Raw genomic sequence first — 13,969 nt, 5'->3', positions numbered from 1 at the left:
CATCTTTATTGGAAGGCAGTCTGTACGTGTTGGGGAGGATGCATAGGTCATCACAAAGCAAACCCTCTAATATTACCCCAAACGCTCTCCTCGTCCTGCTGGTGTCTTTGCCAACGTGTTGTTGTTAATTAAGCCCTGATTGTCCATTAATTAAAGCGGCGTCAGTGAGCCTAATTAAGGGAGTCCGACTGCTAATTATAATGTAGCCTGCAGTCATACGCATAGCAAATTATTCAGCTGCTAGGCACAAAAGGAGAGCGAGAAGCCCGTCTTGCAGTGGAATGGAGAAACGGTCAGGAAAGTGAAGTGAAGGATGAAACGCTGCTACGTTCTCCACTTCCTCCCGTGTTCTTGCAGCGATCCCTCCGTCCAGCTCGCCGTGCTGACTGCATGTGACTCGCTGGGCAGACACCGTTGCCCCTCTGACCATTTTTCAATAAATCGGACCACCCAGGCTTACAATCCTGTAATTGCCCCTCCCAATGTAGCCCCGGCCCAACCAGTGTTTCCATGGTGACGAGAGGCCACCTGCTGAGTCATCCCGGAGGTGTCCAGCGAGCCGATGAATTCGGTCGCTGTGCCCGGCGCCAGGATCATCCCACTTAAATCTCCGCGGCGCCACAGCATCGCCACCGCAGCCGTTTACATTCAGAACCTGCCGTCCTCTTAATATCTCGTTTCAAAACAATATTCTCTTCTTCTACCACTCTGCAGTCACACCGGGGCTACGCTTCAGAAGACAAGGCTAATATATGTGCTCAGCCTCTTTTAATGTGCCCTGCTAAGGGCAGAGTGATTGGTTTAAGCGGCCCGGCCAGACACTTCCCCACATCTTCTATCACCTACCGTTCTGTCTGTGCAGCTGCTAATCAATGAGCCTCAGAGATGCCTGCCTACCATGTCCCCTTAATAATTAAACACCTGCAAAACCTTTGTTCCTCTAATGACCAATTAACCAGTTTCCAGAGTTTTTAGTCAGTGCACTGAATAATTGATCAGCTCTTTAAGAATCAGCCAGTGTTTGAGCCCAGGCTTCTAGCTTTATGCATTCATCACCCGCCGCCACTTTACATCAGAAAAGAGACGTAACCATTTTTCTTTTACTTGACTGATGTGTTGGAACGGTTGTGAAGATGCTCCGGAGGTGGGATGTGGCTGTTGATATGCACATTTTCATTAACCCACACAGTATAACTAGAGGATCCTTACAGACATGGCATGGAGGGAATACTTACCCCCCTCCCCTGTCCAGGTGTTGGCAGTGGATCCTGACAATGGGAGGAATGGGACAGTGATGTACAGCATCAGTCCAGAAAACCCCTTCTACACCATCAGCAGCAGTACGGGGAAGATCCGCACCAGCGGGGTGACTCTGGACAGGGAGAGCTCCAACCCCAGGGACACGCTACTCATGAGGACCATTATCATCTCAGCCGTTGACCGTGAGTAGTGTGTGTTTGTGTGGCGGGCTGCCACTTGTGTTTGCCTTGCACTGTGTAAATTTGCTTGATTCATGAAACGCCTAAACCATCTGTAAGCAAGCTTAAATAGCTCTCTATCATTCTCAGCAGAGAGCTCTCAACTCTGACCGATTAGCCTCTTTCTTCAAGCCTCATTCCTCAAGTTTTATGTTGACCATGAAACTTTTTACTGTGGCTAATAAACCCCGATGACCGTGAGATTTAGGATGGGTGTGTGTGTGTGTCTTTATGTATTCTCTGGCGCCCTCTTTAGGTGGCACGCCTCCACTGCACGCATCGGCAAGCACCACAGTGTTCGTCAATCTGCTGGATCTCAATGACAACGACCCAACCTTCCTCAACCTGCCCTTTGTGGCTGAAGTGCCGGAGGGGTTGGCCATCGGATCCTCAGTTTTTAGGGTAGAATTAAATAATTGTTCATGTATGATGAATTTTTAAAAAGATGGTACTTTCTATCATCTCTCTTTTTAACATCCTAACCCCCTCTCTGCTCCAGGTCCAGGTGGAGGACCCAGATGAGGACAAGAACGGCCTGATCACAATGGCCTTGCAGATGGGAATGCCGCGGCTCGACTTCTACCTGAACACCTCCACTGGCGTTCTGACCTCCACGGCGGTCCTGGACCGTGAGCAGATTGGACAGTACCATTTGAGAATTATTGCATACGATGCGGGGAAGTTCCCTCGCACCTCCACTTCAACCCTCACCGTCACAGGTAAGAGTCTGCACGCCTGGATGATGATGATGATGATGATGATGATGACACTGAATTCTGAAAATGACCCCTACATGTGAGACTGCCAAGCCACACTATATTATTGGATTCTGCATGGCGGTGGAAGATTTACTTCATTATGGCAGACAGTTAATCACTGACGCTCAGTAATCTGCTGAGAATGATGCTACCACCTGCTGGTGGGACGTGGAATAATCAAGCCGGACTGGAATGCTGTGTTTGCTGTGAACGTGATTTAAAAAAAAAAAAAAACAGGAATGGAAAAACTGAATAAGGTTTTCTGGCATAACTGAGTCAGACGCATCGAGTTGTCATGCAGATCTGTTTCCCGTCTCTTAACTTTCCAGGGAAGTGTGGACTAGACGGAGACCAGCACAGCCCCGCTCCGACAGAAAGCCAGATGTTGCCTTACATGTCCTCATGTGCATCTATCCGTGTGTCCTCATGACTCTCTGTCTGTGTGTTTGTATGTGTGGGTCAGTTCTGGATGTAAATGATGAGACGCCCACCTTCAACCCTCGCGTGTACAATGTTACCCTGAAGGAGAGTGTCCCTAGAGACCACATTGTAGCGCGCCTCAGCTGCTCTGACAATGACGCTGGCCTCAACGCCGAACTTAGCTACTTCATCACAGGTCAGAGGTCACGGTGGGAGCTGTGTTTTTGTGTGTCTGTGGGCTATGCTGTTGTGGGGGACTATGAGCACGTACAATACCTTTTCTTTTGTCCATCCATCCGTCTCTGTGTGAGTTTGTGTATGAGCATGCTCCTTTCAGTATCGTAGCTGTGTCTGGATGTGTGTGAAGAGGTTTGTTTTACTCATTTCTGGAAACGTGTGTGTGTTTTGTATTTGTAGGTGGTAATCAGGACGGTAAATTCAGCGTGGGCTTCAGGGACGGAGTGGTTCGGACCGTGGTGGGCCTGGACAGAGAGGCCCAGGCAGCGTACGCTCTGGTGGTAGAAGCTATAGGTGCGACAGAACGCTGTGTTTGTATTCATATTATGTTATAATGGGAGGTGTTGTCTCCTTTGTTTTGTTTCTGATCTTCAAAGCAGCTCTACTTTCATACGACAACGTTGGGGGAGAAAAAAAAAGTGATGCCTGCACATCTGCAGTGATTTCAGACTATTGCTCAACTGCCTTTGTTCCTGTTTGAAAAGAGAGAACAAAAACTCTGAGGTTTTCCTGTTTTGGAAAGCATTGAGTCACGGTGGCTTATCTGCCGAGGGGGGGCAGAGAGAAGAGGGGGGGCAAGAGGCAGAGATAATGTAAAACTCTGCAAGAGAACAGAATTACACATATTGTTCTCATTCGCAAGGAGCTGAAAATGACCCAATGTTGATGAGCCAACAATGGACTTCTTAAACAACCAGCTATTTTATGTTTCCTTCTTTATTTTCTGAAGATTAATGGCTTAATGTAACATTTTCACAAAGAACCAGTTCTGTTTTTTATATTTATATTATATACATGTTGCTATGCTATATTGATGACGTTAACCTGTGAAACGTACACTCATGAAATGAAAAGGTTTCTGTTGTACCGGTGTTAGTCCCTAATATGAACACTACCTGAACGATTGTGAATGTGCGTAGACAACGGCCCGGCGGGCAGCCGGAGGACCGGCACGGCCGCCGTCTTCGTGGAGGTGCAGGACGTCAACGACAACCGGCCCATCTTCCTGCAAAACAGCTACGAGACCAGCATACTGGAGAACGTGGCCCGAGGGACCAGCATCCTCCAGGTAGACCACACACACACACACACACACACACACACACACCGCGAAACACATCTGGTAACAAACAAAACTTTATTTCTTAAAGTAAAAATCACAAAAACACAAAGAATCAGTCCCGGAGCGCTGGCTTTCCGGCTCAGGTCGTCATGATTTATATACAAATAATCCCTCCTGTTCGTCTTCATGCACATGAATAAACACATGGAGGACGATACTTCATCTATGTATGGAACGTAGTGTAATTCTATATCGGCATTTCTACATCACAATTTTGTAAGATTTTGCGTGTTCAAATCTTGTACATTATATCTGTTTAGTTGCTTTTATAATTTCATGTAATCAAATCAGATGCATTTTTGAACTAAAATGTACTTTTGACCTCGTATGAAGTATAAAATGTACTTTTGACCTCGTATGAAATGCATGGCAGTGATCTCAAAAATATGTAAACCCGGCGACAGCGTTTTTTTTTCTCTTGATATTTGAGCAGCACCTCCTCCACCAAGCATCCCAAGTATGTTAAAACAAACACCAGGCGGGTTCTGATGTTCCAGCCAGTGTGTGCTGTTGCTTTGGAAGCAGTCCGCCCTCGTCCTCCAGTCAGATTTCAGTGACATAGTCAAAAAGACACGGCATGGTGAGGTGCGGCTCCACGCCGGCCTCCGGCTGTGGCGTCTGCCGGGCTGGAGACCGAGACGCCTGTGTGCTGGCACGCTCGTGCGGCCGGCGACACGGTGGCCGTCTGAAGGAGATGTTGTAGGAGCGCCGGTACGAGCCCAGCCTCTTCCACACCTTCAGCTGCGGCTCGCTGGACTGCTTCCTCCCACGGGTCAGGCTCCCTCCTGGGCTGCAGCTCGCCTCCGAGTCCCCGTCCTGCTCCGAGGGCCGGCACACGGCCAGGAAGGCGGCCAGCCCCGCCAGCAGCAGCGATAAGCCCAGCACCACCATGATGGTGAACTCCGGGTGGTGGAGGTGTGGAGAGTAGGTGGGAGGCTGTGGGATGGTGGGGGAGGCGGTGGGGGAGGCGGTGCTCCCCGTCAGGCTGGACAGAGTTACATTCTCTGTGTTTGATGCAAAGAAGGTGAAGGTGGAGCCGGGTTCACTGGTGTTCATGTTGTCTGGGCCCTGGATGGAGAAAACAGCATTAGTGTGTGTGTGTGTGTGTGTGTGTGTGTGTGTGTGTGTGTGTGTGTGTGTGTGTGTGTGTGTGTGTGTGTGTGTGTGTGTGTGTGAGTGTGAGTGCGTGTGAGTGCGTGTGAGTGCGTGCGTGCGTGCGTGCTCAGCCATTGTTAAAGTGCTACAGCAGCTCTCTGCCTCACTAGCCAAGCCTAACCAAGCTGAGTAGGTTTATTTTCACTTTATTGGGATCATACACTCAAGGGCTTAAGATAAACGCACACACACACACACACACACACGTATACACAGCAACGCATGCATGCACATGCAGATGTGTTTGGCATTTGCGGTAATTATGTAGCTATTAAATCAAGGACTACAAAACAGTCAATGCTTGACAGGCTTTCTTCAATGTAAAACAAATTGGGTTTATTAAAATGCCCCTTGTAAAATGCAAGGCGTCCACCTCTTCTACCCCAGTCTCCAATTATTATACCCCCCTCCTCATTCTGAGCCCCCCCCCCCTCCCATCTTCGGCATAGTAACATTTGTAAATGTCATCGTCCTTAATTCAGCGGAGACAAAGCATGGCTTATCGGTTTAAGGGAAACACATTGGGACGTGAAATTATTTTTAAGACCAAATGCCAGGAAAGCTGTGAAAAGGCCAGTGGAGCAGGATGGCTCGTTAGAGAGTCAGTTCATTAGTCAGCGCCTCCGAGCACATATGCACACACACACACACACACACACACTCACACTCAAACACAAACTTTCTTCCTCAGGCACACACACTGTAGACTGCTGCACATATTCATGATTAGCCACACTGCTCTTAGGCTTGGCAGCTTAGCTGTAAGGTAACCCCCCCCCCCCACACACACACACGCACACACACACACACACACACACACACACACACACACTGGTGCTCCTTCAGATCTGACCGCTCAGCGATTTTCATTTCTCAACTTCTTAACCAGGAAACTTTGTGTAACCTACTCACAACCAGAAAGTTAATTTCTTGGGAGCATTCTGATGGTATTTCTCACCATATCTTCTCTGTGTTTTGGACATGGTGGAAGAAAAACATGAATGAGGAACAAAGTCCCAGTCCGCTGGTATCCAAAGCTACCATCTAGATAAAGTCCCTATCGTACTTAAGCAGACAACAGCCTCCACATACAGACAATGTGCAGCTACTCAAGCACATGTCAAGCCGCTCACATCTCCAAATGTGCATTTTTAGTTTCATTGTGAAAGAATCCACCGCAGACATAAAACATGAATTATAAGAGGCATGAATGCCATTGTTGGCAACTTTCAGAGCTTAAGATTTGCAATAATTGAATTCTGTTTACCTCTTAAACTAAGCACTTCATATTTTTTCTTCTTCAGACCGAACCTTCACTAACTTGTAACATTTAAAAAGGTATACTCACACCCACACTGTCGAGACTCTTTAAAACAGCACCTTGCTTCGTTCCAGTAACTGAGGTCAGACCTGTTTCTTGGCTCCACACACTTGTTTTCCCCCCTTAAACTGCTGCTTTCCCAGAGAATGGGGGCAACGCCGGAGAGGAGGAAGAGGGCAACAAGGAGGGAACGGGGGTAACATTTGGGTGACTAGCACTGCAACCAAAACGTCTCCCTGTTGTTTTAATCCCGGGGAGCCAAAGACAATGGTGTGTTTTCTGAGCCATGCGGAGGCTTAGTGAATAATCACTGCTTACACTCCACATGCTTACACTTCCAACATCTGGCTGCCGCAACGTACTCTCACACTTTACACACCCCCTTTTATGGCCTAAGTGGTGCAGTCCACTGTGTAATACCCTATTCATCACTCACCAATCTGACCCCCCAGCCTCCTTTTTTTTCTCTCCCGTCTCCCCCCTCCCCTCTCCTCCTCTTTCTCCTCTTCTCTCCACATCTCTTTATGAAGCTAATGAGACTGAAGTTGGGCCCCTCTTCACAGGGCGAGCGAGAGAGAGAACACACAGGGCAAGATAGAGAAAGATTGTCTGTGTGTGTGTGTGTGTGTGTGTGTGTGTGTGTGTGTGTGTGTGTGTGTGTGTGTGTGTGTGTGTGTGTGTGTGTGTGTGTGTGTGTGTGTGTGTGTGTGTGTGAGAGAAAATGCACTTTGTGGACACCTCCACGGGGTCCGACACATCCACAGTGGATTTGACATGAAGTGGGCCTCGCTCGGTGCCAGCGGCTCGGCTCCGTCTGGATTCAGAAGTCAGTCTTATGACACGGCCCATTCAGCAGCAGCCCAGCGTGCTCTGCTGTGGAGCTGTGTCCGCTGAGGAGCCGCGCTGTCTGCTCCGGGTTTGGGCTTTTTTATTTGGCTGCTTCTGGCTCTCTGCCGGTGACGGAGAAAGAGGAGTTCTGCCATTATAACGCTCGCTTGCCAAGCCACGGTGGGGTTGTTGTGGCAACAAAGACACTGGGCTCCGGTGGATGTGTGGTGGAAACTATCAATACATGGATGCTGGCCACCAGGGGGCGACTCCTCTCTGGTTGTATAGAAGTCTATGAGAAAATGGTCCTACTTCTCTCTGCTGGCCACCAGGGGGCGACTCCTCTCTGGTTGTATAGAAGTCTATGAGAAAATGGTCCTACTTCTCCCTGCTGGCCACCAGGGGGCGACTCCTCTCTGGTTGTATAGAAGTCTATGAGAAAATGGTCCTACTTCTCTCTGCTGGCCACCAGGGGGCGACTCCTCTCTGGTTGTATAGAAGTCTATGAGAAAATGGTCCTACTTCTCTCTGCTGGCCACCAGGGGGCGACTCCTCTCTGGTTGTATAGAAGTCTATGAGAAAATGGTCCTACTTCTCTCTTGATGTATTTTCTCAGTAAACATTGTAAACATGAGTTTATGGTCTCAATCTCTAGTTTCAAGTCTTCTTCAATCCAGCATGATGTTCATTTAGTACATTATGGTCCATTTAGAGTCCACCAGACCAGAAAGCAGGGGATGCTTTAGGGGGCGGGGCTTACCTGCTGTTTGACAGGTCGCTACCACGCTACCAATGCTAGTTAGCTACTAAGATGACTTAAACATTTAGTTGTAAAGTTGACCTTGAATTATAGAAGCTAACTTTTTTAGCCGCTTCAACACCAGATCCACATGGAACCAGATCCAGTAAGTGTGCCGCTCTGCTGCTTGTGTTTCATCAGATCCACCCATCGCTCCTCCACAGTCCAAATATGGTCACTTCCTTCACTGTTTGGAAAAAATGACCAAAATCCAAGATAGCGACGGCCAAAATGCCGAACTCAAGGCTTCAAGACTGTAGCTCCCCAGCGGATGGGTGACGTCACCATGAATACTTCCACTTCCTATTGACAGTCTGTGGGATAAACCAAATTAACCTTGTTATCTCTCTGCATATCAGTCGCTTCTCTCTATAGTTAGAACTGAAAACTTTTACCTTTCTAAGTGAATACGTTACACGGAGATTTATGCCGTCGCTGAACTTTGTAAGAAGCTGAATGTTTTAGTTGTGAGGTTTTTTACAGACTTGTGTTTGTCTCTACAGGTCCAAGCTACGGATGCAGACCAAGGGGAGAACGGCCGAGTCCTCTACAGGATCCTCACTGGTAAGTGCTGCTGATTATGAATCATTACATGAACGTTGGTAGTGTTGCTTTTCTGTTTGTTGACAATTAGTGAAAACAAGATCCAGAATCTGCCTTTCAAGCCTTTTGTCTGCCGATAGGCAGGTATGATAATTCCTCCTGTTTCCAATGCAATTTTTTTTTGTCTAGAAAGCACTCGGTGTGAAAATACCAATTATGACTGGAAGTTAATTTGCACTGGCACCAACTTAAATTATCTCACCCAATTGGCAGCGATCGGATTAAATGTTTTTGCAAAAATTGCCATTTTTGTAGAAGTTCCTTGCTCTATCTCACTTCTCTCTCTCTCTCGGTGTGTGTGTGTGTGTGTGTGTGTGTGTGTGTGTGTGTGTGTGTGTGTGTGTGTGTGTGTGTGTGTGTGTGTGTGTGTGTGTGTGTGTGTGTGTGTGTGTGTGTGTGTGAATGCATGCAGGGAACAGCAACAATCTGTTCAGTATAGACAGACAGACCGGCCTGGTGACGAGAGGCCTGCGGGCGCTGGACAGAGAGAGCAGCAGCTCCCATGTGTTGGAGGTGGAGGCCTACAACAGTGACGAGGGCAGCATGCGGAGCTCCGTGAGGGTGAGGAAGACGAGGGCAGCTGGAACGGGATGATGCTGTAAAATGTCCAATTTCACCCCCAATGCAAAATATATAGCATATTTTAAACTGGAAGTAATTTGCTTTCTATTGCAAAGTTTTATACATTTAGGAAATTGTGACTAGCTTTTTCTTGCCTTGTCATATTTTATCCAGAAATGTAGACTTCAGTGGGACTTGGATATGTGATATTTAAGAATGTAGTCTGATAGATAAAACAGCCAAGCAGAGTAAAAGTATTGCTGAAGGTGGATAGTTGACGTGTCGTCTTCCCCTGCAGGTGATCGTGTACGTGGACGATGCCAACGACGAGGTGCCGGTGTTCACCCAGCAGCAATACAACCGTCTGGGCCTTCGGGAGACCGCCGGCATCGGGACCTCCGTGATCGTGGTGCGAGCCACAGACCCCGACACCGGTGAGTCCGGTCTCAGATATCAGGCTGCATCAGCAAACAGAGGCTTCCTGCCTCCGCTCTGCAGCCACGGCCACAGACCGGCTTGTTTGCAGGTCACTCACCCTGACACTAGTCGGTGCCACTCCAAAGGCAAATATCAAACCTCTTAACCACAACGTTGTGACATCACACGAGCACCCGTAAAAAATAGAAAATGGCATTTACTGTAACTGGCATTTAGACTTCCTGCTCCACGGTACAGATTTCCTCTATCCACTTCCTGTGTTTCGGTGTCTCTTAGGCTCCTTCTGATGCATTTGCTGCTGTGACATACATTTTCCAAAACATGAGAGCAGAAATAACCACAACACAGAATAGAGGAAGCTGCTGAAACTGTAACAGTGTAACAATGTAGGTGTGCCATGTATTATGTTATTGAAAGCATCGCCATGCCAACCGCTTCTTTCCCGCTCAGGTGATGGCGGCGCCGTCGCTTACGCCCTTGTTTCCGGCTCGGACCGCAAGTTCGAGGTGGACGTGAGCACCGGCCTGGTGACCACCGTGGACTACCTGGACTACGAGACCAAGACCACCTACATGATGAACGTGTCGGCCACCGACCAAGCCCCGCCCTTCCACCGAGGCTTCTGCACGGTGTACGTCACGCTGCTCAACGAGCTGGACGAGGCCGTGGCCTTCTTCTCAGCCGGCTACGAGGCGTCGCTCCGTGAGAACGTGGCCACAGGGACCGAGGTGGTCCAGGTGCAGGCCCAGTCGGCCGACAACTTGAACCAGCTGACGTACCGCTTCGACCCCGACACGTCGCCGGCGGCTCTGGCCCTCTTCAAGATAGACAGTGTCACGGTGAGTGGAAAGGTCACCGACAGGCATGACGTAACACACTTGAAAGATCCCGCCCGCCTTCTGTCAGATAGGCTGCATCCATTAACCGCAGCCTGATCCAGTGACACCTCTCCCCTGTGATTTAAGCTTGTTGCTGCATGACTGTAAGCTGATCAAAGAGCACCTTTGCTTTGAAGCCATTTGATTCCTGTGATAAATGAGAAATGGGGTATTTTTGTATTTTTTATGATGCTTGTTAGTGTTTTCATTTGTCCTTGCTGACATTAGAAGACGTCTACCTTGCATGGAATCTTATCCATGCTGATGTGATGTTTCAGGGTCGTATCACGGTAACGGGCCAGCTGGACCGGGAGAAGGGCGACATGTACACCTTGACAGTCGTAGCCGATGACGGAGGGCCGAAAAAAGACTCCACTGTGGTACGCTTCATCCTGAGCTTCATCATTCGATCTCCCTTCTCTGTCATGTACAGCATTCTGATTCATCACAGCATGTGTTGTCTACTCTGTTATAGAAAACTTAACGGCATTCCTCTTTTATTCATTGCATCTCTCATTGGAAGTGCAGAAGGTAAGACTTGTGTTTTTTTAAGACGTTAGAGGCATTAGTAAATGTTTTAATCTGCAGCATCTTGTCTTGTGTAGGTTTTGGTTATTTGATGAATCGCCGAGGTAAGTATTTCTTTGATTATTTCTGATATTTTTGCTCTCACTGCTCGACAGGTTTCAATCACCATTCTGGACATGAACGACAACAGTCCCGAGGTGGACATCACGTCGGATACGTCGGTGGACATCCCGGAGAACACGCCCATGGGGAAGAGAGTGGCGGTGGTGCTGGCGAGGGACAAAGACGCTGGATTGAACGGGCTGGTGAGAATCTAGAACGAGCCGACTCTCGTGTGTCGCAATAAAACATTCCAGCGATCGTTATCACAGGACGTTGTCAGAGTGTTGCTGTAATAAATGAATTACAAAAGAGCTTCTTTTACAACACGTCAGCTTGTGTTTGACGGGAAACGTGAAGCAGTTTGTGTTGCATCTTTACCAGGATGAGAATCAGCAATAAGGGTGTTTCCTACCTTTCATTTGACTCTGTGTTCTCTCACACAGCTCCAAGCACCACAAGTTGATTGATTTAAAAAAAAAAAAAAAGATTCCTGTTTAGACGCGTTGTGACTGCAGTACTTTATCCTTTTTCATTTTATTTTCAATATTTATTCCATTGAATTTTATGGGGATTAATAAAATGGACAGGCTGTTTTGAATTAAATAGATTTGACTCAATTTGTCCTCTGATCAATATCATCTGATGTACATATAGAGGTACTTGTATTTTCATCTTTATTTATATCGCAATATCGTGATATGTATAGTGACCAAAGTATCGTGATTCGTATCGTATTGTGACCAAAGTATTGTGATACATATTGTGACCAAAGTATCGTGATACGTAGCGTATCGTGACCAAAGTATCGTGATACTTATCGTGACCAAAGTATCGTGATACGTATCGTATTGTGGCCAAAGTATCGTGATATGTATCGTATTGTGACCAAAGTATCGTGATACATATCGTATCGTGACCAAAGTATCGTGATACGTATCGTATTGTGACCAAAGTATCGTGATACGTATCGTATTGTGAGGTTCTTGCCAAAACTCACCCCTACTACCGACATTATACGCCACAGCCATAACCCTCAACATTGTATTTTTTCTGTCTTTCTTATATATTGTGGTATTTCTTGCCCATTTGCTCTTCTGTTATCTGCTATCCTTACAGCCAAATACACTCATTAAACTACTTGATATTTTTAATCTCCTCTCTCGCAGGTGAATTTCTCTCTGGTGGCCGGCAACATGGAGGATGTGTTCAAGATCAAGACGCTGAACCACACCTACGGGGAGGTTTTTGTCAATGCTGCTCTGGACAGAGAGTCAGTAGACCGCTACCTGCTGAAGGTCAGATTAGTTATGATCTTTATATATCTATGAGGCCATCTTTGCACCTTTGACACTTACACCACAACCCTGACGGAACATCTCACCTCAGCTTTAGAATACCCTCAATCCACGTCACACGTTTCCTCAAAAAATATGGTGTGACCACTGTTTTCCGGCTAACACGATCGTAGTCATGTTAATATTTTCACTTCAAAGAGAGAACCTCGCAGCACGAGATGTTCTAGAAAGGAACCACGACTCCTCAGTGCCTGTGCTTGTTGTTCCAGGTGCGTGCCGTCGACAACGGCTCACCTCCCCGACACACGGACCACTCCCTCACCATCAACATCCTGGACGTCAACGACAATGCGCCCGTCATCGAAAGCCAGAGGGGCTACAACGTCAGCATTAGTGAGGTGGGGACCAGGGTTTCATCCACATAAGACAGTACAGACAACAAAACTAAAAACAGTTAACTTGAATCAATTTGGAAAGAAAATAAACAAAATAAATACATAAATAAAGGGCCCCAAAGTTCGTATCTAGTTCTTGAACAGGAGCTGAGCAATCTGGGATCGTTTAGTTTGCACTATAATAACGAGGCTTCTTGCATTTGTAGAATGTGGGTGGAGGTACGTCGGTCCTCCGTGTGGTCGCTACCGACCAAGACATCGGCCCCAACGCCATGCTGTTCTACTACATCACCGCCGGGAACCAGGACCTGACCTTCCGCATGGACCGGGTCACCGGCGAGATGGTGACGCGGCCCGCCCCTCCCGACCGAGAGCGCCAGCAGGAGTATCGACTCACCGTCACCGTGGAGGACGACGGCACGCCGCCTCTGTCGGTAAGATGACTCAACACACCAGATCACTGAAATAAATATCCGTCTCAATGTGTTTCGAGTCTAAAGTCAAATACTCAAAACTTGAGATTTGTTGTTAAATCAAGTGACATTATTATGTCAACGCTTTAAACACTGGTTCAAACCTGATCTGGTGATTTGGGGGTTTCAACAAACAGTCACATGTTGAAGATGTGCTTTTTCTGGAGATTCGTCTGCCTACTTCCTTCTGTCTACCTGCCTGAAGCCCAGCTAGGGCACAAACCAGCTACTACAGTGTTGGTTGATCTTCTCTGTGAGGTGATAAGCTGTGAAGCACAGGAAACACCTTCGTCTGTAAACAGGAAAGCCACAAGTCGTATTTCCAAAAAGAGGAAGATGCGTGTTGTTCCTGTTGTCTGCACCATTTAAAAGGCTTTTTAAAGCCTCTTCATGTGTTCACGGAGAAGTCATGTACTGTATGTGTCATGTGCGTGCACTTACACTTTAAACGTTGCTCGACTTCAGTCCTGCAAGCCTATATATATATTTATATATTATATATATAATACAGCTCAGGTTAATACAAGATATAAAGAGCAGCGGAGAGAAGAAATGGCAGCAACAGGCACCCCTCCTC

The 13,969-nt window shown here is 47.4% G+C and overlaps 2 protein-coding genes across 3 annotated transcripts in view; one reads left to right on the top strand and one right to left on the bottom strand.

Moving 5' to 3' along the window:
• Positions 1-13,969, top strand: part of cdh23 (cadherin-related 23) — a 153,491-nt gene that overhangs the window by 110,725 nt on the left and 28,797 nt on the right. Inside the window, exons 22-36 of one of the 2 annotated variants that reach the window (XM_084020696.1) lie at positions 1,253-1,442; positions 1,735-1,880; positions 1,978-2,197; positions 2,700-2,852; positions 3,074-3,187; positions 3,814-3,962; positions 8,623-8,683; positions 9,135-9,283; positions 9,582-9,717; positions 10,172-10,560; positions 10,878-10,979; positions 11,283-11,432; positions 12,396-12,524; positions 12,794-12,922; positions 13,126-13,353. In XM_084020696.1, coding sequence (XP_083876822.1) covers positions 1,253-1,442; positions 1,735-1,880; positions 1,978-2,197; positions 2,700-2,852; positions 3,074-3,187; positions 3,814-3,962; positions 8,623-8,683; positions 9,135-9,283; positions 9,582-9,717; positions 10,172-10,560; positions 10,878-10,979; positions 11,283-11,432; positions 12,396-12,524; positions 12,794-12,922; positions 13,126-13,353 — 2,445 coding nt within the window. Of the gene's footprint in view, positions 1-1,252; positions 1,443-1,734; positions 1,881-1,977; positions 2,198-2,699; positions 2,853-3,073; positions 3,188-3,813; positions 3,963-8,622; positions 8,684-9,134; positions 9,284-9,581; positions 9,718-10,171; positions 10,561-10,877; positions 10,980-11,074; positions 11,131-11,282; positions 11,433-12,395; positions 12,525-12,793; positions 12,923-13,125; positions 13,354-13,969 lie in introns of those variants that run through there. The other variant, XM_084020695.1, reaches the window with a different exon arrangement.
• Positions 4,170-6,873, bottom strand: LOC311020591 (uncharacterized protein). The gene is made up of 2 exons (XM_084020709.1): positions 6,520-6,873; positions 4,170-5,084 (listed from the first exon to the last, which is right to left on the bottom strand). The coding sequence occupies exon 2, from the start codon at positions 5,070-5,072 to the stop codon at positions 4,560-4,562; it is 513 nt and encodes a 170-aa protein (XP_083876835.1). The 5' UTR covers positions 5,073-5,084; positions 6,520-6,873; the 3' UTR covers positions 4,170-4,559.

This window comes from Eutrigla gurnardus (assembly GCF_963514095.1).
Source record: "Eutrigla gurnardus genome assembly, chromosome: 11".
Classification (NCBI taxonomy): domain Eukaryota; kingdom Metazoa; phylum Chordata; class Actinopteri; order Perciformes; family Triglidae; genus Eutrigla; species Eutrigla gurnardus.
This window is presented reverse-complemented; position numbering and strand designations above follow the sequence as displayed.